An 18,837-nucleotide genomic window follows, 5' to 3' on the forward strand; every position below is an offset into this window, starting at 1 on the left:
AGTGGTAGATGAAGTCAACCGAGTTCCTTCCAAATGCCGGGAAGAGCCACTCAAGTCAACAACCATGTTCTAGTACCATTACAGTTCTTCGGAAGCTACGTTTGCCATAGGAGAAGGAATAATGAAGGGAGCCTTGATTTGAAGAAAGTAAGCACTTTGACAACTTGGAAGCAATCAGATCGCCCCCGTTTTCAACTTGGTGGCAACGAAATATATGCGCGTTTCCATCGTATATGCTAGGGCTCCGTCCTAGCAAGACCACATAGACCTAAGACCTGCAGCAGCCTACAGGCGAATTTTAGGATTATTTATTCGCCTGCCATCCGTTCTTCGATCAGCGCGCGCGCTCGTATTCTCTCTCGAACGAGATGAACACGGTGAGAAATCTCGTGCGTTTCCTTCTCGTCGCGGCCATCAGCACCGTAGCCTGCGTCGTGCTGCTGCTGCAGCGCTCGCCGTGCCCGTGCGACAGCGGCGCCGTCGTCGCGCCGGCGGCGCGTGGAGACCTGGCCGTCGCGGGTGGTAATGGAAGAACCCAACAAGCTCATCCCAGCGGCATGGTAATATAATAATCGACCTTGATCTGCCTTCATTATATTATTTCTCTTCCATGAATCGTCGTCTTGCGAAACTCAATACATGTTGGCGTTCCTGTGTCTGTAATCGATCGATCTGAGCAGCAGGCGGCGGCTGCTTCACCTAGAGACAAGGACGACGGCGAGCTGGCGCAGGTGCTGCGGCGAGCGGCCATGGAGGACAACACCATCATAATGACCTTCACGAACGAGGCGTTCGCGGCTCCGGGCTCGCTCATGGACCTCTTCCTGGAGAGCTTCCGGGTAGGCTTGAAGACGGAGCAACTGCTGAAGCACCTGGTCATCGTGGCCGCCGACGCCAAGGCGTTCGCGCGGTGCCGGCAGGTGCACCCGCACTGCTACGCGCTCGCCATGGGCGCCACCAACTTCACGGGGGAGCAGCGGTTCATGGCCGGGGACTACCTGGACATGATGTGGCGCCGGAACCGGTTCCAGGCCCGCGTCCTGGGTCTCGGCTACAGCTTCGTCTTCACGGACGTGGACATCGTCTGGTTCCGCAACCCGCTGCTGCGCATCCCCGTCGCCGTCGACTTCGCCATGTCCTGCGACATGTTCTACGGCGACAACCCCTACGACCTCAACAAGAGGGCCAACGGCGGGTTCGTGTACGCCAGGGCCAGCGCCAGGACGGTGGCGTTCTACGACGCCTGGTACGAGGCCCGGGAGGCGCACCCGGACAAGAACGAGCAGGACCTGTTCGACAAGCTCAAGCGCGAGCTCTCGGCGCGGAGCGGCGTGGCGGCGCAGTTCGTGGACACGGACTACCTCGGCGGGTTCTGCGAGAGCGGTAAGAGGAGGGACTTCAACAAGCTGTGCACGTACCACGGCAACTGCCTCGTCGGGCTCGGGGCCAAGCTCCAGAGGCTCCGCGGCGTGCTCGACGAGTGGAAGGAGTTCAAGGCCAAGGCCGGGAAGCCGGGCAGCAACGTCACCGCTCTAACGGACTGATTGATTGTCTTCAGCTTTATACCGGACAAATTGCACGACGATCGACGTGGTCGTATGAGATTTTTGCATTGCCATATAGCGGGGTTTTTTTAATAAACCACTAGCACACAACAATTCTACCACCTTCGTTTGAAACATACTTCTCCATGCTTGGATGATCGAGGCCACGACGTTGAGGAGCGAGCTTGCTCAGCGAGAGCGTGCGGCATGCGCAAAGGTAAACGGACAGGCACCGTCGAGAAGCAACTCGCCGAGCACGCCAAGCTTGCATTGGCGTTCTCTCTCTCTCTCTCTCTCTCTCTCTCTCTCTCTCTCTCTCTCTCTCTCTCTCTCTCTCTCTCTCTCTCTCTCTCTCTCTCTCTCTGGCATGTTTAAAGTGGTCAACGGATCCGAACCACACAACCACGCATAGGCAGTTAGTAGGCTTGGCAGCTGCTTGCAAATTGCAATTCAACAATGGCGACAAAGAAACATCAGGTTTACAACCACATGCATGGTCGTCTCTGATGCAGAGAACGGGCGCGCGGCAGGTGGGCTCTGCGTGTCTTCCAGGTCAGCTGCTCCACGCATGAAGCCTCTTATAGGCAGCCTGTTGAATTGTGTAGTGGTATGGTTAATCCCACTACTAAAAACGATTTGTTGGGGCACTTCATTTTTTTCTAGAGTCGGGTGAAATTGCCACCCGTACCTACAAAATGGATGCGGTTATTGTAGCATCCGCCCCGCTCCTGGAGAACCATTTGCAGGGGTGGGCCATAGGGTGACCCACCCCTGAAAATGGGGCGATTTTCAGGGGCGGGTGACGCCGTCACCCATCGTTGAAAATGCTCTTTTCAGGGGGCGGGTGACGCGGATGACAGCACCACCCGCCCCTTGAAATGGCCCCCATTTTCAGGGGCGGGTCGTCCCGTGGTCCACCCCCTACAAATTGTTCTCCAAGGGTGGGTCACCGAAATGGACGACAAAAACAGCCAGCTGGACTTCTTCCTCCTACCGACAGCACAGTCACTACTCGAGAGAGGTGCTGACCAAAAATCGAAAGAAGCTCAGAAGGTGGGGAAAGATTTTCAACTTGGTTTCCTTGGAGTTGGAGCTTATAGGAGGTAAATTGATGTGAATTCCTTATCTTTTTTAAGCTTATTGCATAGGTTTTAGACTCAAATGGAGTTCCATATAGATCTAGATCTTCAAGGTGTGGATTAGCCATTTGGAGCTCCATTTACCTCGATCTTTTGTATGAAGTTAGGTTATTTTGGTAGGAGAACAAGATTATCTAACCATTTGGACTCAACTTTGATGTTTTAGCCTTGTTCATAAATGATGAATTTCCTAGATCCATGGAGGAGAGAGAAGAAGATTTGATTTTTTTCTATATTGATGCATGCATGATATAATTTTCATTTTTGTCAAGATTTTGTGGGACAAAACAAGTTGGCATGGATGAGGAATAATTGTTTTTCATTTTTTTCCAAGATTACTATATTTTCATCTATTTAATAGGAAATACTACATGTGTAATTATATATTTGGTACTTGTTTGTTTAACATTTATGATAGTTTTAATCAAGTTGACATGGATGATATTTTCATTAGGAAGTGGTACATGTGTGTAATTATATATATAGTATTTTTATTAGGATAAAATAAGTTCTTGACATGGATGATATTTTCATTTTGTGTAATTTTTTTTGATGTTCAGATAGATGGATAGGACATGGATGTACCAAGCACGAAGAATGGACGCCTTCGTCCTCCCGATGCGCCGTCGGGCCATCCACCTCCTCCCCACCGCTTCCGTCCTCCCGACGTGTCGTCGGGACACCTCCTCCCCGCCGCCGACGCCGCCTCCACCCGAGCTCCCCAGTGGTTTTTTTCCTTTTTTTCCTTTTTTCAAATAAATTCATTAAGGAAAATGATAAGCATTGACTAGACAAACCTTAAATATGTATTGGATTATTAAATTTGATGCTTCTCTATTATCATACATATCATTCTGTGCTCAAGGATATAAATGTTATAGGACAGGGGTTGTGGTACAAATTTGAAATTGTTGCCTTTTTCATTTTTATTCCATGCAATTGCAATAGGATAATAAATATGTTATAATTAGTTATCACAATGTACATGAGATCTAAACCGACAATTGTTTCCATTATTTTGGACAATCTTTTATTCTTAGCATTTCATGAATTATGATGTTCTACGACGTAATTATCATTGAAGTTGATGTTTGTGGAATAATCATAATCTATCTTATAAAAATTTATTTGGATAGTTTGGGCTAACTATGGCAAGTAGAAGTTCTTTTCACCATGATGGTGGCGATCGTGGAGGTGGAAGGGGAAACTGTTGACGACAGTTAGTGCGTCAAGTTGTGAACCGCAAAAGCACGGATCATCGTAGCTTTTCCCTTAGAGTATTCTATCTAAGGTTTATCAATCCGTCGATCGGCAACAAACTAACTAGGGTTCTCTATCTAACTAAATGGATCCAATCCTATCACGAAGCATGAATTGCATATAACAGTAAACCCAATCGTGAGATAAGTATTATAGACAGGGTAAACAGATCACATCCATATATATGAGGTAACACAACCAAAGGTAGTATGAGCCTATTGTCTTCTTGTTGTAGTTCCAACAAAAGTAGTAACCAATCTATGTAGCACCTTGATAAAGAGTCATCTCTCAGAAAGGTGGCTCACAAGCGGCATACTTTCTTGTGGTCACCACTGCGAGGAGTGTGTTAACACCTCTAGTTTCTCAAAGTTTTACCTCAAACGACTCCCACAATACTAGACATCGATCCTACTCAACATTAAGGAATCATTCGACCTTTTCCCTCCCACATGCTGTCACCACACGAAGTTAATCACACCGACTTCCTATGCACTACTAAGATGTATCCGCAAGACATAAACTAATCACCATGATTACTGTAACACCCAAAATTTTGAATAATTTAAATTCATTAAAATTTTGCTCAAATTAGGGTGTCATTTAAATTCTAGGCATTTAAATTCATTTTCTTTAATTTAATTAAATTCATCATAGGAGTTAATTGTGCATTCATGCTGGTGCATTTATTTTGATTGCTTGAGTTTGAATCAGATTTTGAATTTCCAAATTTAAATTCAATTTCCAAAACCTTTTCTTTTTCCTCTTTCTTTTTCTTTTTCTTCTTCTCCTCCTGGGCCGCATCTCTCCTTCTTTTTCCTTCTTCTTCTTACTTTCGGCCCAGCCCTTTGCTTCACCTTTCCGCGTGGCCCAGCCGCAGCTGCCTCGCCGGCCCCTCCCTTTTTCCTCTTTGCCGGCCCAGCTTCCCCGCCTGAGCGGCCCACTGCTCCGCCTCTGGCCGGCCTGCGAAGTCCGCCGCTCGCCCCTTTTCCCACCGCGGCCCGCGAACGCGCGCCGACCCATCACGGTAGCCCGCCTACCGCCCATCATCTCCTTCCTCCGACCGGACTCTCCTCCGTCCCACAACCGCCGCGCCGCCATCTCCGGAATCCCGTCGGCCCCCGCTCCGACTCCTTCGGGGAGTTTAAACTCGAGGCCGCTCTATCTCCAAGCTTCCGTCCCTATATAAACCGCCGCCTCTCCTGGTCTCCGTCACCCGCGCCCGCAATACCCGAACCCTAGAGCTCGAGCTTCAGCGCCGCCGCCTCCTCCCCGCCGTCAAGCGCCGCCTCCGGTGAGCTCCGGTCGCCAAGAACTCCCAAAACGAGTTCGCCGCGCCCTCCTCTCTCTTCTGGTGCAATACGCGCGCCAAACCGTGCCCCGGAGCGCCGTTTCGGCCAACTCCGGCGACCCACCGCCGCTCGCCGTCACGCGCCGCCGCTCGCCGCCGCCGATCGTCTGTTTATCGCCGCCGCCGCGAGTCATCGATGACCGCGACCGTCCGATCTCGATCCGACGGTCAATCATGGTCAATCCGGCCGTGTACCGGTCAACCGAGCCGCGCCGCGCCGCTTTTGCTCTTAAGCCCCCGTCTTTTCCGCAAATCAACCCGCGGTCCAGATCGCGTTGAAAAATATTTACAGATCTGCCCTCGCACTTTTCGGTTTAACCCTTGAACTTTCCAGAAATCAACCCGCCGTCCGGATTTGAGTTTTTGCGCGTTAGACCTTCGGTTTATACGCATAATTACGTATAAGCCCTCGGTTTTCGCGGTTTGGTCCTAAAAGTTTTGTTTTTCTCACAGAAAAGCCCCTGGATCTTGTTTTAATCATATCTTTTGCATCTTAACTCCGTTTTTCATGTTCTTTATATCCACGTATTCGTTTTAAAGCGTAGATCAACTTTTCAAGCTTAATTTCTCTGTTTAACTATGATTGGTGTACTGTTTTCTTACTTTTTGCCCATGTTTGCTTGTATGTGCTCGTGTGACGCGTGTAGACGTCCCGCAGTTCGAGGGAGTTGAAGACCAAGCCTTCGAGGAGTACGAACAGCAGGAGCAAGGCCAAGAAGGCAAGTCGTGTCCTTGATCACTACCTTTTCGTCCTATACACCTTTACTTTCTCGTTCTCAACATTTATGCTATGCACATGTTACGATTAAATTGATGGGTCCCAATTAAGGTTCGCCTAGATTTATTTACCTTTGCCTTGACCAACCGGTTTACTTTATGTTGGGTAGCTCATGCTTAGTGCTTACTTGGTACATGGTGGTTTAACTAAACATAATGTTTAATCTTGCTTTACTTCTGTTATACCTTTCATTAATACAAGATCATGTTTTATTAATCGGAACATGGAGCGACCACCCAGGAAAACAGTGCTACCACAAGACTAAATGGCTTTGGTCTTGGCTGATTAATTAGAAACCTTAGTCTGGGTGACCTTACTCGTGATGAGGCAAGAGGGGGGACTGAGTCGTTGCATTTTTGCCTGGGATGGGTTGTGCACGCCAGACACCGAAACCTTAGCAGGTTACCACTGACTAATGAATCTTTGTAAAGGCCTCGTAGCGTCCCTATGCAATCACACCTCGGAAGTGTGGTATGGTGCCTTGCAAACACCGCATGGTTGGGTCCAAAGTTCTTTTGAACTTTTACGCGACTTGTGGGTAAAGATGTGCCACCTCTGCAGAGTGTAAAACTGATCGATCAGCCGTGCTCACGGTTAAGACGGCCTGGACCCTCACATGATAATATTATCGGAAGATGGATTTAACTTGTTATCATTTCATGCATATGTTGCTTACTTTGTTTATGATCATGTTTAATTTCGGGTGGTATGAACTTATACTTAGTTAATTGCTAATAAAACTTGACCAACTTAATTAAAACCGAATGCTATTTATGCCTTAGCCGTACCTTGAATTTGCCTTACACTACACTATTCCCCACGACTTGTTGAGTACCAACCATAAGTGTACTCACCCTTGCAAAACCGCTGTTCAGACCAAGCTAATTGGGAAGAGGAGTATCTACACGACTTTGAGGAGTTCTAGGCGTACGTTTCTTCAGTCAGCTGCCTGTGGAGTCGTCGTCGTCTTCGGAGTTCCGCTGCGTAATAAATTAGGCTTATGCTTTATTGAGACTTTCGATCATGTAATAATGGTTAATACTCTCTTTATTCGATTTAGCACTGTCTTTGTTATTCACTATTGTCGTACATGTGTGTAATTTGATCCTGGCGCACATGTATTTAATGCACTCGATTTTGTCCTTAAAATCGGGTGTGACAATTACATCTATTCCTACTAAGAAGATATGCTGGCTAGACATATGAGAATAAGCATGCATCATAGTAGATCAAATTAAGCACAAGGTTAGATTAATATCACCATCATGTGTATATAAGCTTTGATGATCACAAGACTCGGCTCCAGAACTCCACCATGGCTTCATCGCGCAGGGACAACCATAGCGGCTAGGGTCTAGCCTAAGCCATCTCCTAGACAACCTCGAAGACTTGCAGTGGCCCTCAGCTCCCTCCAGTGTGTGTCCCTCTATTCGTCGAGTTCTAGTGGATGGATCTTGTGTGCCAATGAATTTTGGGCATACTTAAAGTCTGAAAGATGCGTTGCTGAAATAGGAAGGCAAGGGGAGCAAGGGAAGCCCTAGGCCGATCGGCCTGGTTTATCCCCTCACATCCAACTTCGTTGCCAAGTCTCCTCTAATATTCTGAAAGCTTATTTTTGTATGCATGTGGACCTAGCACATCGATAGCTTTAGGATGAGATTGATCTTTGATAACTTTCCAAATCTCCGTTTGATCTTCTTTGATTCCTCTTTGATCCCGAAGTGATTTGTCATATCTTCACAATCTTAGCCCTTGAGTAATCTTAGAGGAGTGTTTGCCAAAAATGAGCATTGGCTCGCCGATCGGCTTGGGCTTCACCAGGCCGATCAGCCTGGGATCTTTCTGAACCCGCTGGCCTTTATCTTTGACAAGTTTGTTGCTTATTCAAGGCTTTATCCAAAAATATGATTTTAGGTACAATTTTCTACAAAAACAGAATGTCCTCCAAAATATAATGCATATGCAAAAATGGGGTTATTTTAGGTGCCAAGTGACGGGTTAGTATAAGAATATGTATGAAAGCATCACTTAAATAGTTCTAAAAGTATGTCAATAACGAGCGTCAACAGAAACTACATGTTCAAGGAGCCACCGTTGGCTCGTCCTCGAGGAATTCACTTTTTCCATAATCGCATCATTGACTTACCAGAAGGCGATCAAAGGAAAGGAGCAGTTCCCAACATAGTAATATTCTTTTCTTCTTGTAATTAGTTTTTTTACTATACATGAATAGTTTCTAAATGTACTTACATACCATGTAGCTTATGGACCCTATTAGATGGCTCAAAGATGTTGTTGAAGCTATAGGTGGTACTTCTCCTTTAGTGTAATGTGATAGAACCGCTATGGAGGCCTACCTACAATAGCTTAAGGATCATGGGTACTTTGTGCAATACTTGTCATATTTTCAAATAAAGCAGCTCGAGGAGGGAGAAAGCAATGTGATTGTGACTACTGAGAGGCTTTGTCAGCTAAATCAACATGATATGGTATGGAACATTCTTTTATCATTCTTTAGTTATGTTACATCTTTTAACTTTCATCATGTTTTAGGATCTCTTTGATACTACCATTGCGTCAATGAGATTTCATGTGATTCTGGCAAGTCTTGGATCGGTTGAATTTGAGTTACATAGTGGAAACTCGATACGCACCAGAGATTTCAAGTTCTAGGCTCATCTCACTTTCTATAGGCCACATCAGTTTACCTCTCCATTGTTCAAGATTTATGGTGGTGTATTTGACCGTCCATGTGAAGCGACAGAGAGTGCTCTAACTTATTTTGATGAAATTCTAAGCTTTATGATTGAAAACCTTAACTATGTTCCATATCTAAGGAAGCGAAGCGGAGTAGTATGAAATATGTAACATGCATGGATGTACCCCTACACTTTTCTTATGGATTTGAACTTGTTATCTTTAAGACCTTAAGTATTGATGTACAAACTTACATTATTATCAGAACTGGTTATATTGTATTGTGGCATGGATATACTCCTACTCTTTTCTTATTGATGTAGGAACTGGTTATATATTATTGCATATACAATGTCCTTTGAGTGTTGGATCTGAATGGGTTGGTTGAGAACTACATTTTAAAAATTTGGCACGAAAATGGTACAAAATTTTAGCGAGAATAACATTTCCAAGGACGGGTGACATCACCCGCCCTTGGAAAACAGTTTCCAGGTGCAGGTCATAGCGTCACCCACCCCTGTAGATAACATTTCCTGGGGTGAGTGCTGCCATCACCCGCTCTGGAAAAGGCTTTACAGGGGTGGGCCAGTTACGCCTTCCTGCAAACAGCTATGTGTAGTTGTGAAAGCTAGGAGCGGATAGCACGCTCACCCTTACAAATGTCGTTTCAACCGCCTCTGAAAACTGTTTTTTTATAGTATGTATGGTTTTCATACACTACTACATAAACAGGACTGGTCAAAAAGCATTTCCAGGATCGAACATTACAACCGGACCTACGCGATCGGTTCTGGAAATAAACCATTTGCAGCACTGGTTGCCAGACCCGTCCAAGAAACGCATTTTTTCTAGGCTCGGCTCCTTAGGGCATCAGCAGTAGTGAATCGACTCATAAACTCCATGCAAGCAGAGTAGCAGTTTCTTTTTTCTCTCTCCAGTTCGAGTCATTATCAATGGACCCACTCCAAAATAAAAAGAGTTAAAAAAAAATTACTTCCCTTCTTACTTTTGCACATCGTTTCTCCTCACAAGCCGTTCTTTCTTTCTTTCTTTATTCAGGATGAATCGGCTCAAAGACATGAGTCGATTCTTTCTCTCTCTTCTATGAATCATCCTCCTCCAATAATGATGATTTTATTCATCAGCTCCACGGTGGCTCATGCACTGGCCCACTCGAGAAGTCCTAATGTTAGCTGGTCCTAAAATAGGTCGACGTGTATAACTCAAGGCTTTGTAATTTTCGTTTCCTGGCAGATAGAAATATTATTATTCGCTTCTTTATTCAGGAATACATCGAACGGACCAGATTACAGCAAAGAAAACGTACTAAGTACTAGCATTCGAGGCTCGAGAGGATGCGGATGTGTACGAAGCCGTGATTTAGGGGAAGTCAAAGGTCTTTTGGTTTGGAACGAAGCAATCAAAGGGTAACTTGGGGTGGGAGCGACCTGGTTTTGTCCAGTTTTCAACTCTGCTTTTGACATCGTAGTGGACTAGTAGTAGTATATATGTGTGTGTGGGAGCGTGTGTTCATCCTAGTAGGAACAGTAGCTAAGCTTAGAGCAACCATGTTGCGGTTCAAAATTGCCGTGTAAGTCCGTGATGATGCATTATTGCCTACCAATATTCCTCTACACATTGTGCTGAGATCACGACCGGTACGTACGGTGGCTCTTTTTCAAGATGAAGACGGCGAGAAATCTCCTCCATTTCCTTCTTGTGGCAGCCATCGGCACCGTAGCCTGCGTCGTGCTGCTGCTGCAGCGTTCTCCGTGGCCGTGCGACCGCGTGGTGCCGGCGCCGCATGTAGAAGTGGCCACATTGGGTAATGCAACTCAAGAAGCTGATCCCAGTATGAAAAACCATGGCAAGCAGAAGGCCGGCAGTTCAGCAGCTGAAGACAAGGACGACAAGCTTCCAGAGTTGCTGAGGAGGGCAGCCATGGAGGACAGGACCATCATAATGACCTTCACCAACGAGGCGTGGACGGCGCCGGGCTCGCTCCTGGACCTCTTCCTGGAGAGCTTCCGCATCGGCGTGAGGACGGAGCCCCTGCTGAAGCACCTGATCATCGTCGCCATCGACCAGAAGGCCTTCGAGCGGTGCCAGGAGCTGCACCCGCTCTGCTACGCGCTCCCCGTCGGCGGCGGCGTCAACTTCGAGTCGGAGCAGTCGTACATGGCCAGGGACTACGTCGACATGCTGTGGCGCCGGAACCGGTTCCAGGCCCGCGTCCTGGGGCTCGGCTACGGCTTCGTCTTCACGGACGTGGACATAGTCTGGTTCCGGAACCCGCTGCTGCGCGTCCCCGTCGGCGTCGACTTCGCCATGTCCTGCGACTCCTTCTACGGCGACAACCCCTACGACCTCAACAAGAGGGCCAACGGCGGGTTCGTGTACGCCAGGCCCAGCGCCAGGACGCTGGCGTTCTACGGGGACTGGTACGAGTCCAGGAACAGGTACCGGGGCCAGCACGAGCAATTCGTGTTCGACAGGGTGAAGCACGAGCTGGTCGCGCGGAGCGGCGTGGCGGCGCAGTTCGTGGACACGGACTACCTCGGCGGCTTCTGCGAGCGAGGGAAGAGGAGGGACTTCAACAAGCTGTGCACGTACCACGCCAACTGCCTCGTCGGGCTCAAGACCAAGCTGCAGAAGCTCCGTGGCGTGCTCGACGAGTGGAAGCGGTTCAAGGACAAGGCCGGGAAGCCGGGCAGCAACATCACCGCTCTTACGGACTGAATTCAAAATCCATGTCAGTTACCCATCGCTTCTGTTCCCTCCAATAGCAAATACTTTACCATTCTTCCACTAGTTTGAGTGAGCAAATACAAGAAGATGCAAAATTGAAATGAAAGAGAAAAACAAATGTTGTAGATATTTTCATAAAGAGAAAATCATAAAAACTTAGATACAAAAAATGTTAAAGAAAAATAGAGAAATAAGAAACTGGTAGAGAAATAAAAAGAAAGAAAGGTCTAATTGTGCTGCCAATCATGCTACATGGATGGAGGGACCGAGCGTGTAAACTAATGGGCCAAAAATGGCACCTATGCCAAATTGGACCTGAGTGAGCATATCGCGGGCCAAAAATGGCACAAGACCGGTTTCTTTCGGGCCTTAAATTTGTGTCCAATCGCACTCGTTACCTCTGTTGGGCCTAATTCAAGCTTGGCTCAGGCTCGGGCCGGGCCAGCTGTTATTTGTCAATGGGAAAATAAATAATTTTATTATGTCCGTGCCAGACTTATGGCAAAAAATAATGGTAATGACTATGGTATGGCCGGCCGTATTTTTGTTGCTCGGAACGACGGCCTCCATCTGTCGCCCCGTGCGCTGTATCTAGAGCTATCCAACCAAAATATCAGGATGCCCACAGGCCGGATGCCACAGCCCACCGATTCATTTCTCTTCTCCAGATCCCTTTCTCTCCCTACGCTCTGTCTTCTCTCTCTATCGCTCGCTAGCTGGGAGGAGAGCACGGCAGGCGGCAGCCCAAGCTCCTCGCACCACCACGGCACCGCCTCAGGAAGCCCCAACCAAATTTACGGCCGGCCGTAAGTTAGTCAAGTCCTATACTTGCTGCTAAAAGGGGTGGTCGGCAGCATATATGTTTCCTGTTTCCGACCTTTTCGTTTCAGCTTATCAGCTACAAAATAATATTTTTCTCTCACAATAAATCAGCCGTTTCAACTTTTCAACTAGTTTACAAGCTGAGGCGAACATATCCTTCATTCCGTCTGACCCCGAGCATTTATGATCTCGTCTACTTGACACCATCCCCATGTCTCGCCGGATGCCGATCGTTGAGATGAAGACAGCAATATAAGAAAATTAAAATGCTATTTTCTGCATCGGTTACTGAGCCGTGACCTTACTTTTCTTGACGAGCGTGCAGCACGCGCAAGGTAAAACCGGAGCAGGAGGCGCAGCGTAGCGTAGAGCCGCCGAGCACGCCAAGCTTGCACTCCATGGCGTGTGTAGCACACTAGCACTCGCCTCCTTTTCAGCACGGCACCTGCTTGCAGCGGTGGCGGCAGAAGAATATCGAGCTCACAAACATCCATGTTCTCTGAAACGGAAAATGCGAGCGCTGCCGGCGATCGACCTGCTGCGTGCGAGTATCCGTGCCTCGCGGCTTGGGTTGGGTGTAGCGGCCGGAGGTGAGGAGCCCAAGGAAGAAGTGAGTGAGTGCTGGGCCGAATTCTATGGGCCCAACATTTGTTGTCGTTCAGGGGAATCCAGTCCACCAAAGCTGAGAGAGCCTGGATTGATTCTGAGCTTCCTTCTTCGCCGCCGACCTTTCTGATTTTTTCCTCTAGAAACGAAAGCCGTTCTCAATCTGCAGTTGCTATACGTTCAATGCAAATTTAAAACGTGTGACAGGCTGTAAGACCGAACCCGTATTTCCTGAACCCAATCCCAAAATACCCGAACCGATATTCCTAATCACTATTTCGGGTACGAAGTTGAGAAACCTAAATTCGGGTATTCAACTCCGGTACCCGAATTTCCGATTTACCCGAACTATACCAAAAGCCATTGGATTATGCACTAGTAGATTGTAAATGTAGCGAAATTTATTAGTTTGATCCATCAATTTGCTTGTTATTTGATGTGTAATTGGTATGTGATATGTTGAAATGCATTTTTGTTTCATCCCATGCACTATCAAAGTTGTGGTCATAGCATGGTGACAGTTAAGGAACAAATGCATGCAATTTATTGGATAATTCGGGAAAACCCGAACCTGAACCCGATTTTTGGGTACCGAATTCTTTTTTTAGGTGAAGTTCAGGTAGCTATTTTGAAACCCTCAATTTAGAAATATCGAATTACCCTAATGCCCACCCCTACTGGTCACGTACATCGCTCTAAATACGTTGGCGTAACGCCTGGGTCACCCGTCTATATGTATATATAGAACATGTTGTTTGACCAAGAAAACACACCGCAAAACACGTGTTCAGAAAAACAAGTACTAGTACGCAGCGTACAACGGAAACGACGTGTAGTCGAGATGTGTACAGAGCCGTGGTTTGGAGAAAGCAAAGCGCCTTCCAAATTTGGAAGCAATCCAATCATAACTGGTGCCCCTGGTTACTATGCCAGTTTTCAACTCTATTTTGATGTTGATGGCATCGATCGTAATATATAAAATGTGTGTGTTCATGAAGTCAGGCAGGGACCCTCCAACAGTAGGACTCCTACAGTCCTCTACCCTCCCAGTAGTCCCAGATAGCCCGTAGCAGTAGCAAAGCAACGCGAGCAACCATATATGTTGTTCAGTTTGCCATCCGCATGTACTAGCACTCTCCACTGGTTCGACCACTACTCAGTGTGCTGACCGGTAACTGCTGAGAACCTGAACCTGCCATTTTATGCGTCCTCTGCCTGCCTACGATCCATCCAATCGGTGTTCTCTTTCAAGATGAACACCGTGGCAAATCTCTTGCGTTTCCTTCTCGTGGCAGCCATCGGCACCGTAGCCTGTGTCGTGCTGCTACAGCAGCGTTCTCCGTTCCCGTGCGGCGGGCACGTCGACGTGCCGCCGGCGGCCACCACCTCGCGCAATAACGGAACTCGAGCTGACGACGACCCCACCACGGAGGACGACGGCGACAAGCTTCCGGAGGTTCTGAGGAGAGCGGCCATGGAGGACAAGACCATCATAATGACCTTCACGAACGAGGCGTGGACGGCGCCGGGCTCGCTCACGGACCTCTTCCTGGAGAGCTTCCGCACGGGCGTGCGGACGGCGCCCCTGCTCAGGCACCTGGTCATCGTCGCCATCGACGCCAAGGCCTTCGAGCGGTGCCAGCACGTGCACCCGCTCTGCTACGCGCTCCCCGTCAACCAGAGTGCCGCCGCCGTCAACTACGCCTCGGAGCAGCGCTACATGGCCAGGGACTACCTGGACATGTTGTGGCGCCGGAACCGGTTCCAGGCCCGCGTCCTGGAGCTCGGCTACAGTTTCGTCTTCACGGACGTGGACATCGTCTGGTTCCGGAACCCGCTGCTGCGCATCCCGGTGGCCGCGGACATGGCCTTCTCCTGCGACTGGTACTCCGGCAGCAACCCCTACGACCTCAACAAGCGGGCCAACGGCGGGTTCCTGTACGTGAGGGCGAGCGCCAGGACGGCCGCGCTCTACGGGGGGTGGTACGAGTCGAGGGCGGCGTACCCGGGGCAGCACGAGCAGTTCGTGTTCGACAAGGTGAAGCGCGAGCTGTCGGCGCGGCACGGCGTGACGGTGCAGTTCGTGGACACGGCCTACCTGGGCACGTTCTGCGACCGCGGGAAGAGGAAGGACTGGCACAAGCTGTGCACGTTCCACGCCAATTGCGTCATCGGGCTCAAGGCCAAGCTGGAGAAGCTCCGCGGCGTCCTCGACGAGTGGCAGCGGTTCAAGGCCAAGGCAGGCCCCAACGGCACCGCTCTTACAGACTGATCGATGGTGCGCGGAATGATTGATGCATGTGCCGTTCATGCTTTCTAATCTGTTGAACAGATTCATTTTTGCTAAATTAAACAACATGGTTCTAGCCTCTTTGAAAGTTTGAATTTCATATCCTTTTCCCACCATATAAAGCTTAATAAAGGGAATGGGTAGTTAACTGTTGACATATTAATTCTTAAATTTTGTACATTTTTTCAGCTATCGGACCCACCAACCCACCTACACCTCTCTGTCGCTATCTTTAGCAAAGATCCACTCACAAATCTTCTCCTATCACTAAAGGACTTCACTCTTCACCAAGCCTTCTTCTTCATCATCGTCATCTTTAGCGAGAAGCTCCCACCTCGCGCACTGCTCTCCTCTGTCTCCGGTAGCTCACGGATCCGCCACCCCAGTTTGCCTCCACGCTAACCATTCTAGCCAAGACGTTGTCACTGCCATCCCAAAGCCGGCGGTGACACCCCTATCTTGCCCTTACGATCACCGCCACCGCCTTGCTGGCAACCTCCTCGGACATCGATCTTCTACAGTCAGAGATCACAAAATCTACCCCCATAAACTAGAAGCCTAACTTCATCAGAATAAGAACAGTTCGCTGGAGATGAAGATTTGACAAATCTTCACACATTTTGACTCCAAATTTCTGACGACATATGCCAAGCAATTCTCAAAGCTTAACATACTCTCTCTCTCTGTGTGTATCAAAACAAGTGCAATTGTAGGTTTGTCTTAAGTAAAATTATCTTAAATCTGACTGTTTCATAAATATTGATACTATTCTTTATAAACTTGATAAACTTAAGATAACGGATGGAGTCGAGTTTAGCTAGAACTGCAAAAGAAAAGGGATGGAGGGAGTCGGAGTACTCCAAGTAAAGGACCCTAAGCTTCAAGATTACCCCATCAAAAGGGTCGTCGTTGTCACCTGTCATCTCCACTCTTTCTCTAGGTTCCCTCAGTTCTATATTTACGCCATTAACTTGAAGAAAGTCCACTCTTTCTCTAGGGGGCGCCACAGCAACTTGGTCAGGCATGTCAGCGTTGCCGGGGACGCGAAGAGGAGCAAGAGAAGCAAATAAACAGAGGGCGCCGAGGTTAGCAAATGAACAGGCAGCACACAGAAAGCATGCCAACACGTGAAACTTGGCGTGCAACATTTCTTTGGCCCGCACAGTACGTGGTCAAAAGGTGCAAAGCCATCCCAGGTACACGCATGAGCAATCGGTAGCTTGCAAGCGTACGTGGTGGCTATATACGGATCCAAAGAAGAAACGAGATGAAGGAATGGAAGCACCATGTCAAGACGAGAAAACAAAAGGGTACTTGCTTTGCTTGGCTGGGCAAGAAAGATAGTGCTTGATTTTTTAGCCATTCCTCCTCGAAATCTGCGCAGGCAAGATTTTGCTTGCCCCTGCAGGAGAACGTTTTCCGCACGCCTCGTGGCAGGAACCAAAGGCGCCAAAAAGGGCAAGTAGGAAGAGTGGGGAGGACGCTAGAGAGACGGTCAGGTGGAGATGTAAACAGAACGTCTATTGACGGCGATATATACGGGCGTGGCGACTTACATACAACAAGACAGATTACCGTATAATGGAGACGTATTTTTCTTTATCGATTAGTCACGTTAGGGATTTTATACCCATGTCCCATACGCAAGCTGTGGCATTTCACGTAAAAACTACCAATCGGCTGGTGTGACTCGTGAGTTTGTTGTTCCCGCATCCGCGGAGCAAAGATCCCAAATCAAATGTGCCCCACGCAAGATTCCCTGAGGAATATCCTATCCCCTGCCTCGCACCCAAAATCCTACTCATATTTTCCTCGCCTTCTTTTTGTTTCGATTCCTTTCCTCGCCAATCTGATCTGACTCCCATGAGCATGAGTTCTTCAGCGATGGCCACCGCCGACGACGATTGGGTCGACGTCGCGGAGGAGTTCTGCGGCCCGGAGGAATGGGTCGTCCTCGTCGGCGACGAGGGCTCCATGTCAGCCGTCTTCTTTTTCGGCCGCGCCGCCGCCATCATCGGCGCCGGCGTTGCCCCGCCTATCCCCACCTTCGCTCCCGCCGACGCCGCCGCTACCGCGCGCCGCTGCGGACGCGTGCTCCTCCCCAGCGGCGTCACTGGGGACGACGCCGTGGCGCCCGCGCCACCCATCTCCATCGCGGGGCCCGGCGACGCAGTCGCGGCCTCCCGCGGACGCGTGCTGCTCTCCGGCCCGTGGTCGCGCTACTACGTGCTCGACCCCTCCTCCGGCGAGCGCCACGCCCTGCCTCCCCCCAGGCGCTCTAGCCCCCACGACGCTGCGATCGCCTCCGACGCCCGCGGGGGGTGCTGGGTGGTGTGCGCCTTCAGGGGCTGCTTCGAGATCTACGCCTCGTCGACCGGGAAGTGGCGCGAGATGCCCTCCGCGGCGGCCGCCGGTGTCGTTCCCGGCTCCGCGGCGTCCTTCGCCGGCTGCGTGTTCTGGAAGCTCGCCGCGTCCCCGGGCGTCCTCGCGCTCGACGTCGCCATGGGCACCACCCGCGAGATCGAGCCTCCCCCGCGCTGCTCCGACCCCGCGGCGCTCTGGCAGCTCGGAGTCGCGGCCGGCCACCTCTGCGCCGCCGTGCGAGCAGGCGGCGGCGTCGAGCTGCACGGCCTGGGCCCAGGACCCACGTGGAAGCTGCTCCACGGGATCTGCGGCCTCGCCGTCGACGGTGTGGATCTGCGGCCACTTCGCTTCGAGAGTGACAACTACGAGGTTCTGCTGCGCATGGGCGAGAGGGTGGTAGCACTCGACATCGTCGAGGGGACTGCGCGGGAGGCGCGGCTGGATGGTGCTGTCCTGCCGGAGGAGGACGAGAAGATTGTGCCATGGTGCCGAGCAGCATCCACACTGCTGCTCTAGCTAGGATCGGGGCTGGTTTCTTGGCCAATTCAGTTGGTTAGTCTATGTGATTGCTCTGTTATGATGCCCATGTATTAGTAGCATAGTAGTATTGATGTTAGGTTGTTACTCCCTCCGTTCCAAATTATAAGTTATTCAGGTCAAAGAATCTTAAATTATAAGTTATTCAGGTCAAAGAATCTTAAGTTTGATCGAATCTATTTATACAATAAAATATTAACATCACGATATCATATAAGTATCATTAGTTTCTTCATTAAATATATTTTCATAATATATCTATTCGGTGCTATAAACTTTTATGATCCTCTCTATAATTTTAGACAAAAAATAATTTGCCTTTATAAAAAAGTTGAAATTGCTTATAATTTGAAACGGAGGGACTAGTTGTTAGTTGTTAGGTACTTCGATTGGCACTAATTAGATTGGCAAGGTTATTTCTCTTCGTATGGTAGGTGATATCTTGTTTCATGGGCTTGTGTATTCCTTCGTAAGCATGGAAGAATTCGAGATGATCATGGATTATACTATCTTATCAATGTCAGGTTCAGTCTATTGAAGCTTAGGGGGTGTTTGGATAGCAGGTGCTAAATTTTAGCACCTGTCACATCGGATGTATGGATACTAATTAGGAGTATTAAACATAGTCTAATTACAAAACTAATTGCACAACCGCTAGGCTAAATCGCGAGACGAATCTATTAAGCCTAATTAATCCATCATTA

The 18,837-nt window shown here is 48.9% G+C and overlaps 3 protein-coding genes across 3 annotated transcripts; all 3 read left to right on the plus strand.

Moving 5' to 3' along the window:
- Nucleotides 1-270: 270 nt before the first annotated feature.
- Nucleotides 271-1,668, plus strand: LOC101784805 (uncharacterized protein At4g15970). The gene is made up of 2 exons (XM_012843893.2): nt 271-560; nt 681-1,668. The coding sequence occupies exons 1-2, from the start codon at nt 369-371 to the stop codon at nt 1,542-1,544; spliced, it is 1,056 nt and encodes a 351-aa protein (XP_012699347.1). The 5' UTR covers nt 271-368; the 3' UTR covers nt 1,545-1,668.
- Nucleotides 1,669-10,321: 8,653 nt separating this feature from the next.
- LOC101785205 (uncharacterized protein At4g15970) lies at nt 10,322-11,710 on the plus strand. Its single transcript, XM_004959533.2, has one exon. The coding sequence runs from the start codon at nt 10,450-10,452 to the stop codon at nt 11,503-11,505; it is 1,056 nt and encodes a 351-aa protein (XP_004959590.1). The 5' UTR covers nt 10,322-10,449; the 3' UTR covers nt 11,506-11,710.
- Nucleotides 11,711-14,194: 2,484 nt separating this feature from the next.
- Nucleotides 14,195-15,214, plus strand: LOC101785611 (uncharacterized protein At4g15970). The gene has a single exon (XM_004959534.1). It carries the CDS (start codon nt 14,195-14,197, stop codon nt 15,212-15,214), a length of 1,020 nt encoding a protein of 339 aa, XP_004959591.1.
- The last annotated feature ends 3,623 nt before the right edge of the window (nt 15,215-18,837 follow it).

This window comes from Setaria italica, chromosome II, assembly GCF_000263155.2.
Source record: "Setaria italica strain Yugu1 chromosome II, Setaria_italica_v2.0, whole genome shotgun sequence".
Classification (NCBI taxonomy): Eukaryota; Viridiplantae; Streptophyta; class Magnoliopsida; order Poales; family Poaceae; genus Setaria; species Setaria italica.

Coding starts and splice junctions, on each gene's coding strand:
- LOC101784805 (XM_012843893.2), top strand. CDS start 369: ATGAACACGGTGAGAAATCTCGTGCGTTTCCTTCTCGTCGCGGCCATC. Junction 561..680: donor AAGCTCATCCCAGCGGCATG/GTAATATAATAA, acceptor CGATCTGAGCAG/CAGGCGGCGGCTGCTTCACC.
- LOC101785205 (XM_004959533.2), top strand. CDS start 10,450: ATGAAGACGGCGAGAAATCTCCTCCATTTCCTTCTTGTGGCAGCCATC.
- LOC101785611 (XM_004959534.1), top strand. CDS start 14,195: ATGAACACCGTGGCAAATCTCTTGCGTTTCCTTCTCGTGGCAGCCATC.